Genomic DNA, 26,755 nt, shown 5'->3' with positions numbered 1-26,755 from the left:
ACCTGCTGACTTAGTGAATGATCCCTCTTGTCCAGTGTTTTCTGTCTTGCTTTGATTTATAAAAGCTCCATGTACTGAAACTTTACTATGTGGTAAATTGCTTTATCTCATTTAATTTTGTAACAGCCCTTAAACATTATTTAAGTTTGTTTTAAAAAAGTTTAAAAAGGGTAAGCTTTAGTAACTACTTGTCAGGATTAAACTATTTGTATAAGGATCTGAATTTAACATTTTTTCTTGTGTCTAATTTTTTGCGATCATATTTTTTATTTAGGCACAACAGCTCTTATCGGCTTGTTTAGAAAAGGTAGATATTTCTAGTACAGAGGGTTATGATTTGTTCATCACACAGCTCAAAGATGGTTTGAAAAATACATCTCATGAGACTGCAGCAAACCACAAAGTTGCTAAGGTAAGAAGTTAAAAATTACTTAGGGGTTATAATAGAAGGAACACCTCTATACTTCTGTCTTTCTCCTCCTCCTCACACTGATGTCAAGGATGTCTGTGGGAGATGGTGGTTTGAATTAAATTCTTAGATGTAGTTAATTAATTCTTTTGTTAATTTAGTTAATTCGTTTTCTTTTAAGATTAAGATTCGCAAGTTATAAATGTAGTACATATAAAATTTTTATACCACAGGAAATAAAGTAAAAGGTAAAAGATATTTTCTAAAGATAACTTTTGTATTTATAAATATCTTCTTTTCAATTACAGTTGAAATTATACAAAAATATCATGATATATTTACTGTCTTAGTTTATTCAGGCTGCTAGAACAGAATACCACTGATTGAGTGGTATTCCTTCTGGTGAAGTTCTTCTTCCTGTGTCATAGCTGGCATCTTCTCACTGTTCTCATGTGGTGGGAAAGGCAAGGGATCCCTGTTGAGCCTCCTTTATAAAGAAGGCTGCACCCTCATGACTTAAGTACCTCCAAAAACTGCCTACTAATGCTGTCCTATTTGAGTGTTAGAATTTCAATAGATGAATTTAGGGAGAAATGAATATTCAGACTACGGTATATACCTTTTTTTCTTTTTTTCACTGAAGAATGTGTCTTGGGTATCTGGGACTCAGACTTCTGAGGAGGAACCAAGTGGGTACTCAGGAACTTGGAGATTGGAATTTGTAGAACTGAGACTCAAATCTCAAAAGAAGGTACTACTAGACTAATGTTAGTGCCTCTGAGGGAGCTCTATGTGATTGATTCTGGGAATGTTAAGAAAACGAAGTGAAAAACCTCTGAAGACCAGAAGAACCCACTGCTACCATCAGATCCTTTGCTAAAAAAATGTTGGCAGCAAAGACAAGTAATAGCAAGGAACCAGTCTTTCTCCCTTCCTCATGTTTTCCAATTTCCATCCTGTGTTCTTTTGTCAGAACTTAATAGCTAGGAAACTAGTTGGCAGAGAAGAGACAGTAGTTTACAGAATCCAAGCCCCAACATGATGGGAAAGAGAGAGAAAAAGTAGGTTTGGGAGTAGGTTTAGACCTGAGAGACAATAGTTTAATAACTGGCGTCCACTCCTTTGGCTATTCTGCTTTTCCATATATACCATCTATATGTGTTTGAACTTTCATAAACAAATATTATGCTTTTACTTAACAAGAGGAACTGTCCATTTTACAAATGAAGATTCTCTCCCCATCCCCGGTTCAGACACAAAATCCCAACAGAATTTAGGATGGATTAACTACTGCTAAAATTTACAGTTTCAGGCATTTAGGTAATAAAGCTGTGCTACCTAAAGACTAAATTAACTATAACCAAAATTATTATTATTATTTTTTTGTCTTTTTGCTTTTCTACGGCCGGTCCTGCGGCATATGGAGGTTCCCAGGCTAGGGGTCTAATCGAAGCTGTAGCTGCCGACCTACACCAGAGCCACAGCAACGCGGGATCCGAGCCGCGTCTGCAACCTACACCACAGCTCAGGGCAACGCCGGATCCTTAACCCACTGAGCAAGGCCAGGGATCAAACCTGCAACCTCATGGTGCCTAGTCAGATTTGTTAACCACTGTGCCAAGACGGGAACTCCCTAACCAAAACTCTTAATTAAAATAATAAGTTTAAATTTCGATGTCTGTATCTATCAAACTCTGTTTCCATCCTTCATTTATCTAATAAGAAGGGGAGAAAGTATATATTGTTGCTGTGTTCCCTTAGTTCTATAAAGCCTGAACCTTTATAGAAACTTTACAACCTCCTTCTTCTCCTACCTGTTCCACATTCCTTTTGTTCTTAGCCAGCACTTTACCTGGTCAGTGTCTTTACATGGTGGCTTGACTCAAGTCTTCACTTTTTGCAGGATCCAGTTCCTCTGTGGTGCTGTGTTAAGTTGTTATGACTATCCTTTCACTCTCATTATTGGTCGTGAAAGAGTGTACAGACATCCTAGAGAAATCTCCTGGATTGTGATTAAGTTCTCCTTGCTTCTGTTATTAGCATCAACTCAATTTCCCATGTTTGTCAGCTTTAATCATTCTAGCCAGTAGAATAACCACCTTCTTGGCCTGATAATTCAGTAGCAAGAGGAACCCAAAATTGCTGGGCAGCAGTATCAGCATCTAATTCAGTGGAACCTTTTGTTGTATTCTTCGTGAAACATCTTTGACATAAGACCTCTAGAGCCTAAAGCTTAAAAAAAATGTAAATGGATTATTAAGTGTAGTAGTGACCCTGTTAGGAGAAACTGTGTCATGTATTTTTTTGTTGTTGTTAATTCAAAGCATATGCATAAACCTCTAAGGTAGAACTCCAACCTTTAAGGCATCTCTCCCAATTAGTACTGAAAATGAGTTTCTTTGTTACATCAGCTCCTTCTATGTGATAACACTGTAAGACCAGTCAGTTTGGGACTTCCCACTGTGGCTCAGCAGTTTAAGAACCTGACATAGTCTCTGTGAGGATGCAGGTTCGATCGCTGGTCTTGCTCAATGGGCTAAGCATCCAGCATTGCTGCAAGTTATATTGTAGGTTGACAATGTGGCTTGGATTTGGTGTCACTGTGGCTGTGACGCAGGCCTGTAGCTGCAGCTCCGATTTGATCCCTAGGCTGGGAACTTGCATATGTGGTCGTAAAGAGAAAAAGAAAAAGACCAGTCAATTTGATGGACAGGAGCCTATTGCTTCCCCCCGTCTCCCCATGAAGTGCTTTTTTGGTCAGAAGTAAAAAGCAAGGTTGTATGGAATACTTTGTTGGTATATAAGCCATTCTGTTAGTCCGTAGGTCGTCGTTTAATATTATGGCAGAAGCATTGTGGGCAGAACAGATAAATGGGTATCCAGAATGTATATCTATTACAGTGAAGACCGATTGCTACCCAATCCATGACTGTAGGAATCCAGTATAATCAGCCTGCAATCAGATATTTGGCTGTTCTTTTGGGAAAATGGGTGACTCAGTTTTGGTATCTGTCACCGGCAGATTAACCTGCTGTTAGCGTGCTGAGTGTTGATGAGAGGAAGTTCATATTGGACCTTTACCCTCTGTTTCTGTGGTCATTGTATTTTGCCTACAGGTCCATTGATGAAGCACTGGAGTGCCTGTGGAGAGAGGGTGAATGATATTCATATAATGTGTATAATCTGTTATTTCCTCTAGAATGGATGCCTTTTGATGAGCATTCCCATATTTCACAAATAATTTCACACTATATTTGTTTCGAGAGGTCTGTCCATAGACCTTTGCCCTTGACTTCCTTGTTAACAGTCTGCTAATCCTGATCTTTCCAAATGCCTGACCATCTAGCCAAAAGATAAGCTACTGTTCATTAATCACTGAGAACCTCTACTACTGGCCAACTGTCACTCCAAAGAGAACAGCTAGATATCCTGGTTGAAGTTTTGCCCACTGGGAAGATTAATCTTTACCACTGTCCTGATTGGGACTGTGATGCTGCAGCCATCCACTTTGGATAATACCAACATAATACTATCTGTATGTCCGAGCGAAAGGTTTTCTTCCTCAATTATCTCATCACATGGAGTTTTCTATGAAGCCATCAATGTAGAATGAGAAAGGAATAGGTATTGTAGAAATTGTAGAAAGCTACTTGCTTGTTGTACTGGTGAAAATTGAATTACCTTTTGGACTCCCTCCCTCCCTTCCTTCCTTGCCTCACCTGCGGCATGTGGAAATTCCCCGGCTAGGGATTGAATTGAAGCTGCAGCTGCCAGCCTACACTACAGCCACAATAATGCCAGATCCAAGCCTTGTCTGTGACCTGCGCTGCACCTCGCGGCAACTCCGGATGCTTAACCCACTGAACATGGTCAGGGACTGAACCTATGTCCTCATGGATTATAGTCAGGTTTGTTACTGCTGAGCCACAGTGGGAACTCTGCTACTATTTTGTAATGTTTGAAAGATCACAATATTTTCTATTCCCTAATGCGCAGTGACTGCAGTGAATGTTAGCAAGTGCCTTTGAGCAGGCTTGGAATATGATTTACAGTGTATATTGTTGGGGCATTGTTGTAGGATACTTTCTCAAGGGAATTCGGCTTTCCTGTCAACTAAGAAGCTCTGGCTCTATGAAGAGGTTGAATAGAGAAACAACTTAAGAGGCTCGCCCCCCAATTCACATCATGTTTCTGGCCACAAGTTTTTCCAGTGATATAAAGTAGTGATTTCGTAGGCTGCCTGTAGTGTATTAGGCAGAATATAAACTGTTCATAAGTAAGCAGGGACAGGATATAAAGATGAAATTACTTTATATACTTATTTCCCTTGGTGAATAATACTTAGTGTTTTTTGCAGTTTAACTTCTTAAGTAATTATTTTAATATTAATTGTGGTTAATATTTATTGAATGCTTATTTTATTAGACACTGTACCAGTTGTCACTTGAATTCTCATAAGAACATTATGTGAATAGATACTTGTCTTTTTCCCATTTCACAGCAGGTTACCGAAGTTAATTTGACCAAGTTCACATGGTTAGTGGTAAAGCTGGACTTGGAATCCAAGTCTGTGGGACTATAAGATCTATGCTTTTAGATACTTTTGCTGGATTATGGTGACAACAAAAGATACATAAGACACTGCTCCTCCAAAGCCGATCCTTATATGACCCTGTAGTGATAAACTGTACAACTGTATTTTATGAATGGAGATATTTGAATGCCTAGTTCTGCTTACCATTGTGTATATGCTAGAGGAATATGAAGAATTTTACAAATGATTTTAGTTATCTTAAATTGTGGACAAGATACGTAAGAAGATTTGCACTCATCTGGTTCTAAACTTTCTTTTTCAGGATGATTAGTTGAAGTTTCATTTTTTTTATGTAATTGCAGGTTCCTGCTTTAAATGATAAATTAATGGAGTAAACTGACTTGATACTATAAATAGTTCTTTATCTTATAACGTATAAGTTAAGTTTTGGTGAAATTTGTTTAGTTTTTCTTTGCTTACTCCCATTCTCTTTCAGTGGGCCACGGTTACATTTCATCTTCCTCATCATGTGTTGAAGTCCATTGCCAGTGCCATTGTGAATGAACTTAAGAAAATAAATCAAAATGTTGCTGCCTTACCTGTGGCATCCTCAGTGATGGACAGATTGTCTTACCTCTTACCTAGTGCACGTCCAGAACTTGGGGTGGGGCCAGGCCGTTCTGTGGACAGGTATGATTTTGCTTATAAAGAGATATGACTGAAATTGAGTTGATTAATTTTTTTGATTAACAAAGAATAAATATAAAATTTGATTTTGATTTTTAAAAATTTCCAAATATCTTTGGAAACCACTCAGATATTTATTTCTCTTAAAATACTGAAGTAAATTACTCCTTGAATTACTATGTGTTAACCACTTTCTTTTGGTGCCTGGAAAGTATTTAAAGAGATTATGAAACTATGTTTCTTAAATTCTAGGTTTGTACTTGCTTCGTAAGTGAGTCAACTTAAAAATATTGTAGTTATTCAGTGTATAAGAATTAGCTTGCCTTAATGAAATTTTGTGACTGTTGGCATAAATTCTGGTAAAATTAAAAATTACCAAAATCTGAATATAAGAGCCTTATAGTTTCCTATTTTAAAAAGTGAGGAATTAAAAAAGCAATTAGGACGATTTTCCTTTTTTTTTCTTTTTTGGCCATCCTGCAGCATATGGAGATCCCTGGGCGGGGATCAGGACCCTGAACCACAGTTGCAACTTACGCCGGATCCTTAACCCGCTGTGCCAGGCCAGGAATCGAACTTGGGTCCCAGTCTGCAGAGATGGCGTCAGTCCCGTGCCACAGTGGGAACTCCAAGGACTTTTATTTTTTTTGGTCTTTTGTCTTTTCATGGCTGCACCTGCGGCTCATGGAAGTTCTCTAATTGGAGCTGTTGCCGCAGGCGTACACCCAGAGCCACAGCAGTGCCAGATCCGAGCCGCATCTGCGACCTACACCACAACTCATGGCAATGCCAGATCCTTAACCCACTGAGCGAGGCCAGGGATTGAATCTGCAACCTCATGGTTCCTAGTCAGGTTCGTTTCCACTGTGCCACGACGGGAACTCCTTTCAAGGGCAATTTTGAATTGAAATTTTTGTGCTACCTGCCCTGAATTTAAACATAGTATCAAAAAAATCATACCTCAGTCGTATTTTCTTTGATAGAGATTTATTGAGGTTCTGCTTTGTATAAAACTGAAAAGTCAGTAATGTAAAGTAAAATTAAATATGTAAATGATTTGTTATTTGAAATGTTTATCAAATTAAAAAAAAAACACCTATATTTATTTATTTATTTTTTTAAGGGCCACACCTGCAGCATACGGAAGTTCCTGGGTTAGGGTTTGAATCAAAAGTGCAGCTGCCGGCCTACGCCACAGCCACAGCAACGCTGGATCCTTAACCCACTGAGTGAGGCCAGGGATCAAACCTGCAACCTCATGGTTCCTAGGCGGATTCGTTTCTGCTGCACCACGATGGGGACTCCTATGCTATTTTCTGATGTACATTTGTAAAGGGTACATGCTGATGTAGCAGAAACATTACCGCATTTGTTAACTTCTGTTATCTTTGGTGTGGGTTTTTTATGAGTTTTCAGTATTTACTAGTTCATCCCTTGGTAAACTGAAACTGCTTAATCAGTTGCCCTTTTTTTTATTAAGTAATTTTATTTTTTGTAAATAACTTATGTTGGTGGTTAACATTTGGGAGGTATTTTATATTCTAAAGTAATATTGCTTTCCTGTCTCTGGGCAGAATGTAGAGACAATCTTTTTTTGGCCATGTCCATGGCATGTGGAAGTTCCTGGGTCAGGGATCAAATCTGAGCCCAATGCCACAGCTCAGGCAGTGTGAGATCCTTAACCCACTCTGCCAGGGAGGGTGGGGACAGGTGGGGCCGGGTGGGGTTGTCAAGATAGGAAACCTGCTCTGCTGCAGAGGCAATGCCGGATCCTCAACCTGCTGCATGCACTACAGCAGAACTTCTTATTTTATTTATTTATTTATTTATTTATTTATTCTTGCTTTTTAAGGCCACACCTGCTGCATATGGAGGTTCCCAGGCTAGGGGTCCAATTGGAGCTACATCTGCTGGCCTACACCACAGCCATAGCAAGGCCAGATATGAGCTCATGTCTGTGACCTACACCGCAGCTCACAGCAACGCTGGATCCTTAACCCACTGAGCAAGGGCAGGGATCAAATCCTCAATCTCATGGTTTCTAGTAGGATTCTTTTCTGCTGTCCCATCCCATGACGGGAACTCTAGAACTCATTTTAAGTTTTAATACCTATTAAGTGATAAGTACTGTGACTGTCATTAAAATACTCTTTGAAATATGTCTGGAGAGGGGAAAAAAGTTAAATATGAGAATTAATGTTTCTTGTCTGATAGCCATGCCTAGCTTGAGGTTACAATTTCAGAGCTATTTTCTTTGCAGTCATTTGAGTTTCTGAAAAAAATTAGTACAAGCTGTGGTGATGGTTTATTTTAGGAAATGCATTCATTAGATTGGATTTTCATTGTTTCTGGAGGTGTTAAAATGTCTCAAAATATTACTTTCGATGTAGCCTGTGGTGTTTTTATTTCACTAAATTTCATTTTATTAAAAATGGATCTAAGAACTTATGGGGATCTTGATGAACTCAGGTCTCTTGGCTGTTTGAGTTAGGTTCTATAGGGCGCTGTTGCCTTTTTGTTTGGTAATGTAACTAAGTGGATAGGTTTTCTGTTCTGAGACTGACATAGATCCTGTAGACATCTATAGCCTGAAGATGACAAGGTTTTTCTAGTCCAATAATTTTATTCTTTTTGAAATAGAGTATGACTGTGAGGTAAACCTAAGCTTACTACCAATACTATAGGAAATCATGTACTAACTTAGGGGAAGACTTTAAATAAGTGTATTTTTCTAGTCTCTTTTACATGACCTTTACCATTTCTCTCTCTCTTTTGAAATCATTTGTACTTTGGTGTTAGGAAGAGGAAGCTTTGCTAATCATTCCTTTCCTACTTGAAGCTGTTTGGACTTTTTACATTTTGGTAGGCTTCTTTAAAAAATACCCTGGTATTGGAGTTCCCTGGTGGTTCAGCAGGTTAAGGATATTGGGTTGTCACTGCTGTGGTGTAGGTTCAGTCCCTGGCCCTGGAACTTCCACGTATGGTAGTGTGCACAAACCCCAACCGCAGTTACCCTAGTATTGTTATTATGGGTTCACCCTCAGGGAGTTAATGTATTTTAATGAAAACATAGGTGAAGACTTTCTTCCTTCCTTTCTCTCTCTCTTTCTTTCTTTTTTTGTCTTTTTAGGGAGATACCTGCAGCATATGGAGGTTCCCAGGCTAGGGGTTGAATAGGAGCTATAGCCATCAGCCTACACCACAGCCACAGCCACAGCCACAGCCACAGCCACAGCCACACCAGATCCAAGCTGAATCTGTGATCTGTACCAAAGCTCACGACAACGCTGGATCTTTAACCCACTGAGTGAGGCCAGGGATGGAACCTTCATCCTCATGGATACTAGTCAGAACCATGATGGGAAATCGCCCCCCCCCCATTTTTTCGATAATTGCCTGGAGACTACAAGTTTCCTGGAAAAGGACTTCTCTGGGGAAAGAACAGAAAATTGTTTCCTACTTAAAAATTAAACTGGAATATATTTTCTCAATATGGTTGAGATAAAACTACTGTTCCTTTGGTTATAGTTTTATCTATTTATTCAAAACTTGTCATATGATGAAAGCACAGTATTCTCTGCCTCTTCATTTCCAGATTTTGTTCTCTTTGATAGCTAATTATGCAACATTGGTGAATTTAATGTACCAGAATTGTCATTTGTAGCTATCTTATGTTTCTTTTTCCCTCCTCCATTCAAGGAAATTCCTAAAACTGATCATTTTTAGTTTAAAATACAGATATGAACTTGGTTAGTAGACATTCCCAGTTTTTGTTGGTAATCCAGTAAATTTTTTCCACCCATGGTAGATAGGAGTGTCACTATAATTTGCTGTCTGACTTTGGTTACATAGGTTACATGTTTACTTTTAGATCATTGATGTATAGTGAAGCTAACAGACGGGAGACCTTTACCTCATGGCCTCACGTAGGCTATAGATGGGCACAACCAGATCCCATGGCTCAAGCTGGATTTTATCATCAGGTAAAAAAGACTAGCAAAAATTTTTTTTCAATATGACTTAATAGCCTTTAGTAAAATTGTCAACATTTTAATACTTTTTCAGAAATGTGTATTATTTTATGCTGCTTGGTTCTGTGCTTGTGTGTATCCATGTAATGTGAGTTTTGTTTTGTTCTTTTATATATATATATATATATATATATATATGTTTTTTTAAAAATTTATTTTGCCTTTTAGGGCCACACCCATGGCATATGGAAGTTCTCAGGCTAGGGGTCCAATTGGAGCTACACCTGCTGGCCTACGCCACAACCACAGCAACGCAGGATCTGAGCTGCATCTGCGACTTACAGCACAGCTCACCACAATGCCAGATCCTTAACCCACTGATTGAGGCCAGAGGTCGAATCCACAACTGCATAGTTCCTAGTCCGATTCATTTCTGCTGCGCCATGACTGGAAATCCTATTTTTTTTTTTTTTTTTTTTTTTTTGTCTTTTTGTTGTTGTTGTTGTTGTTGCTATTTCTTGGGCCGCTCCTGCGGCATATGGAGGTTCCCAGGCTAGGGGTCGAATCGGAGCTGTAGCCACCGGCCTACGCCAGAGCCACAGCAACGCGGGATCCGAGCCGCGTCTGCAACCTACACCACAGCTCACGGCAACGCCGGATCGTTAACCCACTGAGCAAGGGCAGGGACCGAACCCGCAACCTCATGGTTCCTAGTCGGATTCGTTAACCACTGCGCCACGACGAGAACTCCTGGAAATCCTATTTTTGATCATAATAGTGACTGGCTATTTCCTATGTCACATATGGTGTACAGAAAGGGGAAAAAAAAATTTAAGGAAAGTAACCAGTAACTAAGTTAATATTTTATAACTATGTTCTTTCAGACTATATATATGATACATGTTTATATACATATATAATATGTATATATTTAATCACCAAATAGGCAGTAGTCTCCAGATTTTCTCCTTGAGAAATGTTCTCTCTGAATGTGTGTTTATTTTTAATTTTGACTTATGCATTCATAATATAGTAGTAAATAAAATGGTAGTGCAATGAAAGCAGTAAACTGCAGTTACTCTTGAAATTTTAATTTCATTGGGATGCAAGTCACTCATATACTAGATAAGTGTGGAAGAAGCATTGCAGATAGTACAGTATAACCTGAATACACAGGTATTGAAGAATTAAGCAATAATGTATACAAAAAAATTACGTGGAAAGAAAAATACTAGGGAAAGTAGTCATAAAACATGTAGGAAAAGAAGAATGTAATGATGAGTATGACGAAAAGACATGAGAATGGCATATTGTAGAAAGCTTCACTGAGCTAAAGTAGAGGGAAGTTAAGAAAAATGATTTCAGATAAGGCATAATGAACAAATTAAAGGAAACTTAAAATGAGTAGTGTAGAATGACTCACCACTGTTTTGTCATTGCTAAAGAAGGTAAGAAATATAACACTTTAATATCATTTTATATAAAGCATGCTTATTTAATTTTAAAATTCAATTAAACTTTGAATACATTGAAATTACTGTCCTAAAGGGTCTTAAGAGTGATTATTCCTTTGTTATCTTGAAGTGTTCTTGAAGTATCTTTTTAAATTTATTTACGTATTTTTTTTCCTCTTTGCGCTGCCCCATGGCATATGGTGTTTAGGCGCCAGGGATCAGATTGAGCCGCAGGTGCAACCTTTGTCACAGTTGTGGCAACACTGGATCTTTTAACCCCCTGTGCCAGGCTAGGGATTGAACCTGCATCCAGCACTCCATAGATGCTACTAGTCCCACTTGTTACAGTGGGAACTCTTTGAAGTATCTTTATGAAGATTAAATAAGAAAACCTTATATATATTTGAAGATTTTATTCAACGTTTGTCCTATTGCCAGCATTGCTGTGGCTACAGTATAGCTGGCAGCTGCAGCTCCAGTTTGACCCTAGCCTGGGAATTTCCATATGCCGCAGGTCTGGCCCTAAAAGAAAAAAAATATATGTATATGGCATTTTGTCCCATGTGTCTTAAAGAATGTTACATGGGAGTTCACGTCGTGGCTCAGTTGTTAATGAACCCAGCTAGTATCCATTAGGACATGGGTTTGATCCCTGGCCTTCCTCAGTGGGTTAAGGATCTGGCATTGCCATGAGCTGTGGTGTAGGTCAAAGATGCAGCCTGGATCTCATGTTGCTGTGGCTGCAGTGTAGGCCAGCAGCTGCAGCTCTAATTGGACCCCTAGCCTGGGAACCTCCATATGCCTGGGATGTGGCCCTTAAAAAAAAAAAAAAATAATAATAAGTTACATGAATTACATTCACTAGTTTGCTTTTCCTTTTTACTTGCCCTTTCTTCTGTAGTAGTGTGAAAGTCAGTTTTTAATAATAAACCTGTTAGACTGTTACCTTTCATATACCTGATTACATTTAAAATACTTTAATAATACAATGAAAACATGTTAGAGCAGAGATTGTTTGTGTGTCTCCATGTTTGATTTAGTGGCCATTTGCTGATGAAACACAATTTTTCATATAAAGCAGCAAATTTATAAACGTTTGAGCATTAAGTTTATTGTTGGAGCCTAATAGTATAGGCTAATTTTCTTTTCCTCAGTATGGAATTTTACCTAAAATTATGAACTTATTTAGAAGAGTTTTTATTTAAGAAACTATTTTAATACTGGTGAACCTTTTCTGTCTTTATAAATTTGCAGCCTGCCTCATCTGGAGATGATAGAGCCATGTGTTTTACTTGTAGTGTATGTCTCGTTTGTTGGGAACCTACTGATGAACCTTGGTGAGTCTTAATTTTTCTGGACCTAATAGCCTAAGTTCTGTAAGTGTGGTTCTCAGTTGTTTTTCTTGATGTCTATGTTAATATTCATGCCTTTTACTGTTTATATTTTTGCCTTTGTCCTAAGAGAATGAGATAGTGTTGTCTGTTCTCTACCCCGTCACTTGGCTTCCCAAGATCTGTATGTGAGAGAAGTGCTGAAGAATGGAACTAGACTCTGACTAGAAGTCTAGATAGGATAATTTAAAATAGCATGATTAACTTCAGAGTTGAGCCTTGTTCTTTTGAGGGCAGGGCATCAATAGGGAATCCATGGAGGGGAGCCTATTACTTATTTTTTAATTCTGTAGTCATTTTACAGAGTCTGGCAATCTTGAATAAAAGTGCATGAAAGTTTAAAACCTAAACTTTGGAGCTCACGTATTGGAACCTTATTTTTGCAAATAACTGCTCTGAGGCCCTGTTAATAGAAATGATAATAATAGCAAATATTTGTTCAATACTGTTTACCAGGTACCATGCTATACACTTTATATATTTTTAACTCTTTTAATTCTCATATTAGTTCTCTGAGGTAGGTATTATTTTCATCTCCATTTTTTAGGAGGGAACTGAGAACATTTTCCAGTTTAATCCTTACGGTCACTCTCTAGGATAGGAATTGTTATTTCATATAAAAATAAATGAAATAGGAGTTCCTGTCGTGGCTCAGCAGAAATGAATCTGACTAGGAACCATGAGGTTGCGGGTTTGATCCCTGGCCTCACTCAGTGGGTTAAGGATCAGGCGTTGCTGTGAACTGTGGCATAGGTCGTAGATGTAGCTGGGATCCTGCGTTGCTGTGGCTGTGGCTGTGGTATAGGCTGGCGACTACAGCTCTGATTCGACTCCTAGCCTGGGAACTTCCATATGCTGCAGGCATGGCCCTAAAAAGCAGAAATAAAAATAAATAAATGAAAATAAAATAAATGGAATCGAGGAGTTCCCGTCGTGGCGCAGTGGTTAACGAATCCGACTAGGAACCATGAGGTTGCGGGTTCGGTCCCTGCCCAAGTGTCAGTGGGTTAACGATCCGGCGTTGCCGTGAGCTGTGGTGTAGGTTGCAGAACGCGGCTCGGATCCCGCGTTGCTGTGGCTCTGGCGTAGGCCGGTGGCTACAGCTCCGATTCGACCCCTAGCCTGGGAACCTCCATGTGCCGCGGGAGCGGCCCAAGAAATAGCGACAACAACAACAAAAGACAAAAGACAAAAATAAATAAATAAATAAATAAATAAATGGAATCGAGTTTGCCGAAGAGCGTATCAGTAGTAAATGATGGAGTCAGGATTCAGTTTTAAGATATACCACTTACTTTGTACTGAAACTAGTTTGAGGTCTCTAAGTGTTACTTAAGCGATTTGAATGGTGTGAACTTGCTATTAAGCCTGTTGGGGTGTGCATGTAGATTTTGGGTTGCAGTGGGGAATATAGAAAATGTGATGATTTGAAGTTGCATCGGCAGACTGAGAATTGAGTATGAGCAGTTTACAATTTAGGTTAAAGTTCTGTTTGGAACTTTGTCTTTTCCCCTAGAAACCATCTTTGATATATATGGCAACCATTTTATTTTATTTTATTTTTTTGTCTTTTTTCCATTTCTTGGGCTGCTGCTGCGGCACATGGAGCTTCCCAGGCTAGGGGTCAAATCGGAGCTGTAGCTACCGGCCTACGCCAGAGCTACAGCAACGCAGGATCCAAGCCGCGTCTTCAATCTACACCACAGCTCATGGCAACGCCGGATCCTTAACCCACTGAACAAGGCCACGGATCGAACCTGCAACCTCATGATTCCTAGTGGGATTTGTTAACCATTGAGCCACAATGGGAACTCTAGCAACCATTTTAATAGTATTTTTTATTTTCTCAGGCTAATCCTTAAAAATTTATTTAACCCACACCTGAAAAATTATACCAAGATATTATAGGATGTAACTTTATTCATAAGTGTTTTTCTATGAGAAAGTTGATTCAGATTTCCAATGTGGGTTGTTCAGAATCTGTTTTTTCTTGATATGGTCAGGAAATCAAGGATTCTACCTTTTTTTTTTTTTTTTTTTTTTTTTTTTTTTTTGCCCTAGGGTTCAGGATTCCTCAAGTTCTTAAGCAGTTGGTAGTCTCTGGGGGCCTAGGATTAATGCTCCAACTGGATAGAGGAAATGAGATTGATGGAGGCTGGGGAGCTGAGACTGGGTACCTCTGAATCTGTAAGGAAGAAAAAAATGAAGATTTGAAGGGGAAGTTGAGACTAATTTTTTTTTTTTTTTTTTTGTCTTTTTGCCTTTTCTAGGGCTACTCCCACAGCATATGGAGCTTCCCAGGCTAGGGGTCTAATTGGAGCTGTAGCCTCCAGCCTACGCCAGAGCCACAGCAATGCTGGATCCGAGCCGCATCTGTGACCTACACCACAGCTCATGGCAACGCTGGATTCTTAACCCACTGAGCGAGGCCGGGGATCGAACCCACAACCTCATGGTTCTAGTCGGATTTGTTAACCACTGTGCCACGATGGGAACTCTGAGACTCATATTTTGATGGTGGGAGTTAATAGAGCTACTTTAGAGGGAGATTAAAATTTCAAAAAAAAAAAATGGGCCCTTTATTATCTAGCAGTTCACTTTGACTAATTTATACTACAGAATTAATTGCTTTTGTATACAAGGAGGCACAAAATGGATGATAACTGTGGTGAAAAACTGGAAAATCTTAAATGCCTGTTAGAGAGGACTAGCTAAATGTAATATGTTCATGTAATTGACTATGATCCAACAATTAAAAGGAATGAACGCGTTCGCTCTCTATTAATCACCATCAGTGACTTTTAGATATATTATTATGTCCAGAAAGTGGTTGTTGAATGATTAAGACAGTAATACTATTTATTTAAAATGAAAGGAACCTGGATTTTCTGAATGTATGTGTATAAGTTTATAAAAATATTTTAGAAATGTATCACTTAAATTCATGGCATGTAAAAGTGGTTACTTGGAGCTGGGATAAGAGATTGCTGGAGTTGTATATTATAACTGAAGTGGGTCTTTTGCTGTATTTTAGATAGTCATGTATCATTTGTGTAGATAACATTTCAATTAAAAAGTTAAAACTCAGGTAAGAGGGAAAGAGGGAAAGGAAAAAAAATAGCCTGAAGTTTAACCATGGGGGAATCCAGTCCAAATGTTTTTGGAGATGCTTAGGATTCATATATAGGTAAGTAGTAGATGCTGTGTAAAAAGAAATGTACGCCCTATGGAATACTTTATAAGAATGTTTTCCCTTGTTTGCCATGGAAATGTAAAATGGCTTTTCAAAAAAGCTTTTTTTTGTTGTTGTTGGTGACAACATTTTGACATTTCAAATAATCCTTTGTAATTATAGCTAGTGAAAGTAAAAGAAAAAGAAGAAAAAAAGAATAACCAAAAAGAAATAAGGTAGTCACAAAGTTGGGCAGAAAATTTTTGTGTTAAGTTGATCCTGCTGTAAATATTTGAGAAAATTGTTAAAGTCATATACCATTCTTTTTTTTTTTTTGTCTTTTTGTCTTTTTTGTTGTTGTTGTTGCTATTTCTTGGGCCGCTCCCGCGGCATGGAGGTTCCCAGGCTAGGGGCAGATTCGGAGCTGTAGCCACCGGCCTACGCCAGAGCCACAGCAACGTGGGATCCGAGCCATCTGCAACCTACACCACAGCTCACGGCAACGCCGGACCGTTAACCCACTGAGCAGGGGCAGGGACCGAACCCGCAACCTCATGGTTCCTAGTCGGATTCGTTAACCACTGCGCCACGATGGGAACTCCCATATACCATTCTTGATCTGAGGTCCTAATGTTTTTATTGAGCATGATTATATATTCTAGTAAACTAATCTCACATTTCCTTTTGCTTAGTAAACATTTATTTGAAAGAAATAATGTACAATTTTAAGATATTATCTAGCTTTCTTTGAAAAGACTTTTTATTTGTAAGTTATTTGTCTGATTGGGTCCTGTAGTGAATGTGAAAGTTATATTTCAATGTTTTATTTATTTAAAATTAAAAAAAAAATTTTTTTTGGCAGCTCCTGTGGCACATGAAAGTTTCCAGGCCACGGATAAAACCTGTGCCACAGCAGCAACCCAAACCACAGCAGTGACAGCACCAGATCCTTAACCTACTGAGCCACCAGGGAACTCTGTATTTCAGTGTTTTTAAATATGTCAATTTATCCAAAAAAAAAAAAAAAAATGAAGAGTTTTTTCTTGCGGTGCGAATGGCATTTACTGAGTTTTATGTATACTATTTACAGTTTTGTCTTCTATTACACAAATAGGTAGATATCTGCATTTAAATGTGGATTTATTTATTTTAAAAATTGCTTGAGATATTTATGGCATGTAAAAATTGTATACATTTAAGGTGTGCAGATTTGATGTTTTGATACATATACACATTGTGAAAAGATCACCATAAGAAAGGTAATTTACATAGCTATCATCTACTGTTACCATTTTGTGGGTTTCTGTGTGAAGAAGATTTAAGATACATCCTTTTCACAGATTTCAAATAACAATATGATTTTGTCGTCTATTGTCACCATGCTGTAGATACATGGAAATTTAAAACTGAAACAAAGTAATTATTTTATTTTACTTTTTTTTTGTAGGGCCACTCTCGTGGCATACAGAAGCTCCCAGGATAGGGGTCAAATCAGAGCTACAGCTGCCAGCCTATACTCCGGCCACTGCAATGCGGGATCCAGGCTGCATCTGGAACCCACACTACAGTTCATGGCAATACTGGATCTCTGACTCACTAAGCAAGGCTATGGATCGAACCACATCCTTGTGGATACTAGTCAGATTTGTTTCCACTGTGCCGCAATGGGAACTCCCAAATAGTTATTTTAAAAGCTGTGAGAAACCAGTATACGGAAACAGAAGGAGTTTAAACAATTTTATTAATGTATTAATATAGTGTAAATACTATGCTATAGCATTGTTTCTTTTTCTTTTTTTTTTTTTTTTGCTATTTCTTTGGGCTGCTCCTGCGGCATATGGAGGTTCCAGGCTAGGGGTCTAATCGGAGCTGTAGCTGCCAGCCTACGCCAGAGCCACAGCAACGCGGGATCCGAGCCGCGTCTGCAACCTACACCACAGCTCATGGCAACACCGGATCGTTAACCCACTGAGCAAGGGCCGGGACCAAACCGGCAACCTCATGGTTCCTAGTCGGATTCGTTAACCGCTGCGCCACGACGGGAACTCCTGTTTCTTATTTTGATCTGAAGCTGGCTTTATTTGTAATCAGTTAAAGTGAACTTTAACTATAATCAGTTAAAGTTGCTCCTCAAGTGAGTAGTTACTGTGTTAGAGTGATCTTGGTAAGATGGAATGATTTGGTATTTGAATCTTTTTTTTATTAAAAAAATTGTTTTTTTTGTCTTTTTAGGGGGTCACAGTCGTGGCATATGGAAATTCCTAGGCTAGGGGTCAAATTGGAGCTTCATTTTTTGGCCTGAAGCTCCAGTTTCTTTGGCTAGCATTTCTAGCCAAAGAAATGCTAGATCCCATTTGCGTCTGCAACCTACATCATGCAGCTCATGGCAATATTGGATCCTTAACCCACTGAGCAAAGCTTGGGATCGAACCTGTGTCCTCATGGATACTAGTTGGGTTAATTACTGCTGAGCCACTATGGGAACTCTCTGGTATTTGAATCTTTGATTAAAGAATACTTTAAGTTCAAAAATTTTTTTTTTTTTTTTGGTCTTTTTGCTATTTCTTTGGGCCACTCCCGCGGCATATGGAGGTTCCCAGGCTAGGGGTCGAATCAGAGCTGTAGCCACTGGCCTACGCCAGAGCCACAGCAATGCAGGATCCGAGCCGCATCTGCAACCTACACCCCAGCTCACGGCAACACCGGATCTTTAACCCACTGAGCAATGGCAGGGACCGAACCCGCAACCTCATGGTTCCTAGTTGGATTTGTTAACCACTGTGCCACGACGGGAACTCCCTCAAATTTTTTTTTTTAAAGAAAAAATATCATGGAGTCTTTATTAGTGTACAAACTTAACAGCTTTGTTGTTGAATGAACTTTTCTCTCCTTTATATGTAAAGGTCTGAACATGAGAGACATTCCCCAAACTGCCCATTTGTGAAAGGTGAGCACACACAGAATGTGCCATTGTCAGTCACTCTTGCAACAAGTCCTGCACAGTTTCCTTGCACGGATGGAACTGATAGAATATCTTGCTTTGGGTCTGGGAGCTGCCCTCATTTTCTAGCTGCTGCAACAAAACGTGGAAAGATCTGCATATGGGATGTTTCCAAACTTATGAAGGTATGTTTTTATTTTGAAGTAACTTATTAGTAATTGAGAAAAAAATCAGTTGTAAATTTAGGCTTTTCATTTATCTGTTTAGGTGCACTTAAAGTTTGAAATTAACGCATATGATCCAGTGATTGTACAACAGCTTATTCTATCAGGAGAACCAAGCTCAGCAGTTGAATCAAGGAGACCAACTTTGGCATGGCTGGAAGACTCCTCTAGTTGTTCTGATATACCAAAATTGGAAGGAGATAGGTATGTAAATTTGTTTTTATAATATTTGTATTATAATATTTATAGAAGTTAAATTTTCTAAATTGTATATTAGTTTTAATTAAAGATGTAGAAAAAATTATTAGGTCACTAGATTAGAGACTAAATGTTTGGTTGGAAATCTGAAAGAACTGTATGATTCCCTTTTTTTGGCCATGGTATGGCAGAGGTTTCCAGGCCACGAATCCCTTGAGCCACAGCAGTGACAAAGCTGAATCCTTGAGCTACTGAGCCACCAGGAAACTCCTGGAAATGACTGTATAGTTCTTGAGAAAAATTTTCACTTAGAAACACTATAGTCTGTAAAATGTATTTTATTTTCTATCACAGTCTATGCCAATTGGAAAGTCACTCCATTAAAAAATAAAGTTTAAATATAATGAAATGATATCCTTGGTATAATTCCATCTTCTACTAAATCTTCATAGAGCAGTTGAATCATTTGGTTCATTTCTATCTTTTTCATTAGCACCTTAGAAATGGTAATGAATAGTGAAATAACCTTTGGCTCAGTAAGATGACCTAATTTTTTTTTTTTTTTTTTTTTTTAATTTTATTTTCCCACTGTACAGCAAGGGGGTCAGGTTATCCTTACATGTATACATTACAATTACAGTTTTTCCCCCACCATTTCTTCTGTTGCAACATGAGTACCTAGACATAGTTCTCAATGCTATTCAGCGGGATCTCCTTGTAAATCTATTCTACGTTGTGACTGATAAGCCCAAGCTCCCGATCCCTCCCACTCCCTCCCCCTCCCATCAGGCAACCACAAGTCTCTTCTCCAAGTCCATGATTTTCTTTTCTGAGGAGATGTTCATTTGTGCTGGATATTAGATTCCAGTTATAAGTGATGTCATATGGTATTTGTCTTTGTCTTTCTGGCTCATTTCACTCAGTATGAGATTCTCTAGTTCCATCCATGTTGCTGCAAATGGCATGATGTCATCCTTTTTTATGGCTGAGTAGTATTCCATCGTGTATATATACCACATCTTCCGAATCCAATCCTCTGTCGATGGACATTTGGATTGTTTCCATGTCCTGGCTATTGTGAATAGTGCTGCAATGAACATGCGGGTGCATGTGTCTCTTTTAAGTAGAGCTTTGTCCGGATAGATGCCCAAGAGTGGGATTGCGGGGTCATATGGAAGTTCTATGTATAGATTTCTAAGGTATCTCCAAACTGTTCTCCATAGTGGCTGTACCAGTTTACATTCCCACCAACAGTGCAGGAGGGTTCCCTTTTCTCCACAGCCCCTCCAGCACTTGTTATTTGTGGATTTATTAATGATGGCCATTCTGACTGGTGTGAGGTGGTATCTCATGGTAGTTTTGATTTGCATTTCTCTTATAATCAGCGATGTTGAGCATTTTTTCATGTGTTTGTTGGCCATCTGTATATCTTCCTTGGAGAAATGTCTATTCAGGTCTTTTGCCCATTTTTCCATTGATTGATTGGTTTTTTTGCTGTTGAGTTGTATAAGTTGCTTGTATATTCTAGAGATTAAGCCCTTGTCAGTTGCATCATTTGAAACTATTTTCTCCCATTCTGTAAGTTGTCTTTTTGTTTTCTTTTGGGTTTCCTTTGCTGTGCAAAAGCTTTTCAGTTTGATGAGGTCCCATGGGTTTATTTTTGCTCTAATTTCTATTGCTTTGGGAGACTGACCTGAGAAAATATTCATGATGTTGATGTCAGAGAGTGTTTTGCCTATGTTTCTTCTAGGAGTTTGATGGTGTCCTGTCGTATATTTAAGTCTTTCAGCCATTTGGAGTTTATTTTTGTGCATGGTGTGAGGGTGTGTTCTAGTTTCATTGCTTTGCATACAGCTGTCCAGGTTTCCCAGCAATGCTTGCTGAATAGACTTTCCTTTTCCCATTTGATGTTCTTGCCTCCCTTGTCAAAGATTAATTGACCATAGGTGTCAGGGTTTATTTCCGGATTCTCTATTCTGTTCCATTGGTCTGTCTGTCTGTTTTGATACCAGTACCACACTGTTTTGATGACTGTGGCTTTGTAGTATTTCTTGAAGTCTGGGAGAGTGATGCCTCCTGCTTGGTTTTTGTTTCTCAGGATTGCTTTGGCGATTCTCGGTCTTTTGTGGTTCCATATAAATGTTTGGATTGTTTGTTCTAGTTCTGTGAACAATGTCATGGGTAATTTGATAGGGATTGCATTGAATCTGTAGATTGCTTTGGGTAGGATGGCCATTTTCACAATATTGATTTTTCCAATCCAGGAACATGGAATATCTTTCCATTTTTTTACATCTTCTTTGATTTCTTTGATTAAGGTTTTATAGTTCTCGGCATATAGGTCCTTTACCTCTTTGGTTAGGTGTATTCCGAGGTATTTGATTTTGTGAGGTACAATTTTAAAAGGTATCATATTTTTGTATTCCTTTTCTAATGTTTCATTGCTGGTATACAGAAATGCAACTGACTTCTGAATGTTAATCTTATATCCTGCCACTTTGCTGAATTTATTAATCAGTTCAAGGAGTTTTGGGGTTGAGTCCTTAGGGTTTTCTAGGTATAGAATCATGTCATCTGCATACAGTGACAGTTTGATCTCTTCTCTTCCTATATGGATGCCTTTGATTTCTTTTGTTTGTCTAATTGCTGTGGCTAAGACTTCCAAAACGATGTTGAAGAGCAGTGGTGAGAGTGGGCATCCCTGTCTTGTTCCAGATTTGAGTGAGAAGGCTTTCAGTTTTTCCCCATTGAGGATTATATTTGCTGTGGGTTTATCATAAATGGCTTTGATTATATTCAGGAATGTTCCCTCTATACCCACTTTGGCGAGGGTCTTGATCATGAATGGATGTTGAACTTTGTCAAATGCTTTTTCTGCATCTATTGAGATGATCATATGATTTTTGACTTTTTTTTTGTTAATGTGGTGTATGATGTTGATTGATTTGCGTATGTTGAACCATCCTTGTGAACCTGGGATGAACCCAACCTGGTCATGGTGTATAATTTTTTTGATATGTTGTTGGATTCGGTTGGCTAAGATTTTGTTGAGAAGTTTTGCATCTATATTCATCAATGATATTGGGCGATAGTTTTCTTTTTTGGTGGTATCTCTGCCTGGTTTTGGAATGAGGGTGATGGTGGCCTCATAGAATGTCTTTGGGAGTTTTCCTTCTTCTTCAACCTTTTGAAAGAGTTTAAGGAGGATGGGCACCAATTCCTCTTTATATGTTTGATAAAATTCACCTGTGAAGCCATCTGGTCCTGGGCTTTTATTTGTAGGGAGTGATTTTATGACCTCTTCAATTTCATTTCTGGTGATTGGTCTGTTCAGTTGGTCTGTTTCTGCTTGATTCAGTTTTGGCAGGCTGTAAGATTCTAGAAAATTGTCCATTTCTTCCAGATTGTCAAACTTATTGCCATATAGTTGTTCATAGTATTCTCTTATGGTTTTTTGTATTTCTGCTGTATCCGTTGTGATTTCTCCTTTTTCATTTATAATTTTGGTGATTTGGGTTCTTTCTCTCCTCTTTTTAGTGAGTCTGGCCAGGGGTTTATCAATTTTGTTCACCTTTTCAAAGAACCAGCTCTTGGTTTTATTAATTTTCTCTATTGTTTTTTGAGTCTCTATTTTATTGATTTCTTCTTTGATCTTTACAATTTCCTTCCTTCTGCTGACTTTAGGACTTCTTTGTTCTTCTTTTTCTAATTCATTTAGGTGGAGGGTTAAGTTGTCAATTTGGGATCTTTCTTCTTTTTTGAGAAAGGCCTGGATTGCTATAAATTTCCCTCTGAGCACTGCTTTCGCAGCATCCCATAGATTTTGAGAGGTTGTGTCTTCATTATCATTTGTTTCAAGATAGTTTTTAATTTCCTTCTTGATTTCCTCATTGACCCATTGGTTTTTTAGTAGCATGTTGTTTAGTCTCCATGGAGTAGGTTTTTTCTCTTTCCTTTTCCCATGGTTGATTTCTAATTTCATGGCATTGTGGTCAGAGAAGATACTTGAGATAATTTCTATGCTCCTAAATTTATTGAGATTCGCTTTATGTCCCAATATGTGGTCGATTCTTGAGAATGTTCCATGAGCATTTGAGAAGAATGTGTATTCTGATTTTTTTGGATGTAGTGTCCTGAAGATATCAATGAAGTCTAACTTTTCTATTGTTTCCTTTAGGATCTCTGTTGCTTTATTGGTTTTCTGTCTAGAGGATCTGTCCATTGATGTGAGGGGGGTATTTAGGTCTCCTACTATGATTGTATTCTCATCAATATCTCCCTTTATGTCTGTTAATATTTGTTGTGTGTATCTGGGTGCTCCTGTATTTGGGGCATATATGTTGACGATAGTAACATCCTCTCCTTGGATGGATCCCTTAATCATTAAATAGTGTCCTTCTTTGTCTTTCTTTATGTCTTTTGTTTTAAAGTCTATTTTGTCTGATATGAGCGTTGCAACTCCTGCTTTTCTGTCATGTCTATTGGCATGAAATACTTTTCCCCAGCCTTTCACTTTCAATCTATATGTATCTTTTGTCCTAAGGTGAGTTTCTTGTAGGCAGCACATTGAAGGTTTTTGCCGTTTTATCCACTCAGCCATTCTGTGTCTTTTGATTGGGGCATTCAGTCCATTGACATTTAAGGTGATAATTGATAGATGATTATTTATTGCCATTTGATCCTCGTGTTCCAGTTGATTCTATGGTTCTCCATTCTTCTTTTTTTTTTTTTTTTTTTTTTTTTTTTGGTTGGATGGTCTCCTGTTATTATCTGCTTGAGTGTATTTTTTTTTTTTTCATTTTTGCAAATGCAATATTTGGTTTTGGCTTGTGGTTGCCCTGTTTTTTAAGTATGCTAACCCCTTCCCATAATTGTGTGTTTTAGCCTGATGGTCCTGTAAGTTCAAACACTTCATTATTATATTAAAATTAAGAAGAGAGACATATATACAAACAAAAAGGATTATTTACCTCCTAACATCCCTTGCCCACATTTTATGGTTTTGATGACTCTTTTATTTTTTTCTTTTTAATTTTATTTTGTTTGAAGCATGTTCATGATTAAATCTGTATGCTGGCTTATTTGAGTGACTGCTCTCTGATTACGGTTTCCTCAATCCTAGTTCTTCCTCTTCTTCTTCTTCTTTTTTTTTTTTTTTTTTTCTTCCCTTTCCTTCCTTTCTTTTTGGTTTAGAGAAGCCCTTTCAATATTTCCTTTAACCTGGGTTTTGTGTTGCTGTATTCTTTAAGTTTTTGTTTGTTGGGAAAAATTTTTATTTCCCCTTCTATTTTAAATGATATTCTTGCTGGATAAAGTATTCTAGGTTGCATATTTTTTCCTTTGAGCACTTTAAATATCTCTTGCCATTCCCTCCTGGCCTGTAGTGTTTCTGTAGAGAAATCAGCTGATATTCTTATGGGGGTTCCCTTGTAGGTAACATTCTGTTTTTCTCTTGCTGCCTTTAGGATCCTCTCTTTATCACTAACTTTTGCCATTTTTATTATGATGTGTCTTGGTGTGGGTCTGTTTGGGTTCAGTTTGTTTGGGGCCCTCTGTGCTTCTTGTATCTTGAATCCAGTATCCTTTAGATTTGGGAAGTTTCCAGCGATAATTTCTTCAAATATATTTTCCATTCCCTTATCTTTTTCTACTCCTTCTGGAATTCCTATTATGCGTAGATTGGCCCGTTTTATATTATCCCATAGGTCTCTTATATTGCTTTCCAGTTTTTTGATTCGGTTTTCTGTCTGTTGACCAGATTGAGTGATTTCCATTATTCTATCTTCCATATCACTGATTCGTTCTTCTGCATTATTCATTCTGGTTTTTACTGCCCCTAGTTCAGTTTGCATCTCTGCGACCTAATTATTTAAAGCAATAAATATATCAGTAGAGAGCAGTGAATTGAGGCGCAATAATTACTGCTACAGAAAGCATTTGGTAGATTGCTGTGGTCGAGTTTCTTCCATTCAGTGTTTCTGGTGATTCATGGTTTCTGTGGCTGTATTTGTTCTGTGCAGGGGCAAGAGCATTCAAATATAATCCCATCTCACCTACCTGTCTCCCAAGAAACTCTGCTGGTAAAACTCTGAACTGCGATAGGATTATAGGGCAACATTTGCAATATTCCCACGTAGCAGAATGAAGGGTTCCATAAGCCACTCAGCTTGTCATAAGCAGTAGCAGCTACCACCTTTTCAGATTCCATAGGTAGCAGTGTGAAATGGAGACCGTCTGTGATCAGATGTCTTGGTATCCTGAGATCTATCATTTCACTTGTAGGGACTTCTTGTGTTACTAATGTGTGATTGGTGTTACACCACAGTGATTTATCATTTTACTTAACAGTCTATTTGGTGTTGTGCACTTCCACTAAAAGATAATGTAAAACTTTTTTAATGGTAATTATTTCATTGTTTAAATTAATGGCAAATTCACGGCATATAAAATGGGAAGTTTACTTCTAAGTCCCTCTTGGTAATAGTATGTGAAAATTATGGGTAGTTGAATATGGTCTGAGCTCTGAAACAAACTGAATTAAAGTTTTGTGGTTGTTCTTAGTTTTTATAAATATCTGTGAGAGCTTGATGGGAACGCAGTTGGCTTGTTGTTTTTAGTTTGTCCATATTTGCCAATAGAACTGAAAAGTAAACATGCTTGATCTCTTTGATTTTCTCTTTTTTTTTCTTTTTGAATTCTATTGGAATATAGTTGACTTACAGTGTTGTGTTAGTTTCAGGTTTACAGTTCTTTGGTTTTCTTAGAAATTCATGGAAAATTATTAATAGAAGATAATGAAATTGGTATGTCCTGAACACTGACTTTAATTAGAACTTTTGACTCAAGAGTATAGTAATTTGAGGATTAAAAAATTGAATCAGATGTAGTTTTAAGATTACACACATACACACACACTTTGGTAAAATGTGCATTGTATGTAATCACATCCGTTATTTCTGATGGACAGGTATTATCTGAGCTAGTATGTTGTCGAGATATAAATCTCTCTGCCTGCTTTTTAAAGAGACTTAAAATCTTTCTAGGGTAGAAGGACCCTTTTCTCCCAAGAAAGTGTGAAATGAGTCATACAGAAAGATTACTCTCTATTGGGGTGATAGGAGGAACTTAAAGTGGTGGAGATTTAAGGATTCCTGTTGGATTGGTAGTGGATGTAATGAGCCAGACTACCTCTGCCTCTGTGGCACAGGATACAGTATATTTAGTAATTAGTAATTTCAAGATAACTGAATTCCTTCCTTAAAATATACTCTTAGATTTTACCAGCCTCAGTTGTAGCTGGGTAACATTTGGCTTTTTTCATAATATAAAAAGTCCTCAAGACCTATTGTGTCTTCTCGATTTGGAATTCTTCATTCTGGATAATTCCTAGTCATTAATATTTCCTCTTAGGATGTATTTTTCCAGGTATCTTTATTATTTTTCTGAAACTACCTAATTAGTATTTAGTAATTGTACTTACCTAATTAGTAGCTCATCTTTTTCACATTCTTTTTGTTATTTTTAAATTATAGCACAAAATTGGTTTATGGTCAGTTATTACCATTTGAAACAACTAAACACAGAAATTTTGTCAAAAATATCTAAGCACGTATCTCCTCACCCCAATTTCCAAACGTGACTTCAAGCATTTTTAAGGGTGATTACCAGCTTACATTTCATATATAAAATAACATTATAAATGCCTAGGTACTTCAAGTGGAAGTGCAATATAGTTTCAAAAAGGGAAAATTACTTTTCCTTACTGTCAAATGCA

At 38.0% G+C, this 26,755-nt stretch overlaps 1 protein-coding gene across 1 annotated transcript in view; it reads left to right on the top strand.

Moving 5' to 3' along the window:
- The window catches only part of BIRC6 (baculoviral IAP repeat containing 6), a 256,404-nt gene that overhangs the window by 42,792 nt on the left and 186,857 nt on the right, over positions 1 to 26,755 (top strand). Inside the window, 6 exon segments of the mRNA XM_021087656.1 lie at positions 275 to 412; positions 5,440 to 5,633; positions 9,502 to 9,613; positions 12,310 to 12,392; positions 18,522 to 18,744; positions 18,827 to 18,987. Of these exon segments, the coding sequence (XP_020943315.1) occupies positions 275 to 412; positions 5,440 to 5,633; positions 9,502 to 9,613; positions 12,310 to 12,392; positions 18,522 to 18,744; positions 18,827 to 18,987 (911 nt within the window).

Source organism: Sus scrofa, chromosome 3, assembly GCF_000003025.6.
Source record: "Sus scrofa isolate TJ Tabasco breed Duroc chromosome 3, Sscrofa11.1, whole genome shotgun sequence".
Taxonomy (NCBI): Eukaryota; Metazoa; Chordata; class Mammalia; order Artiodactyla; family Suidae; genus Sus; species Sus scrofa.
This window is presented reverse-complemented; position numbering and strand designations above follow the sequence as displayed.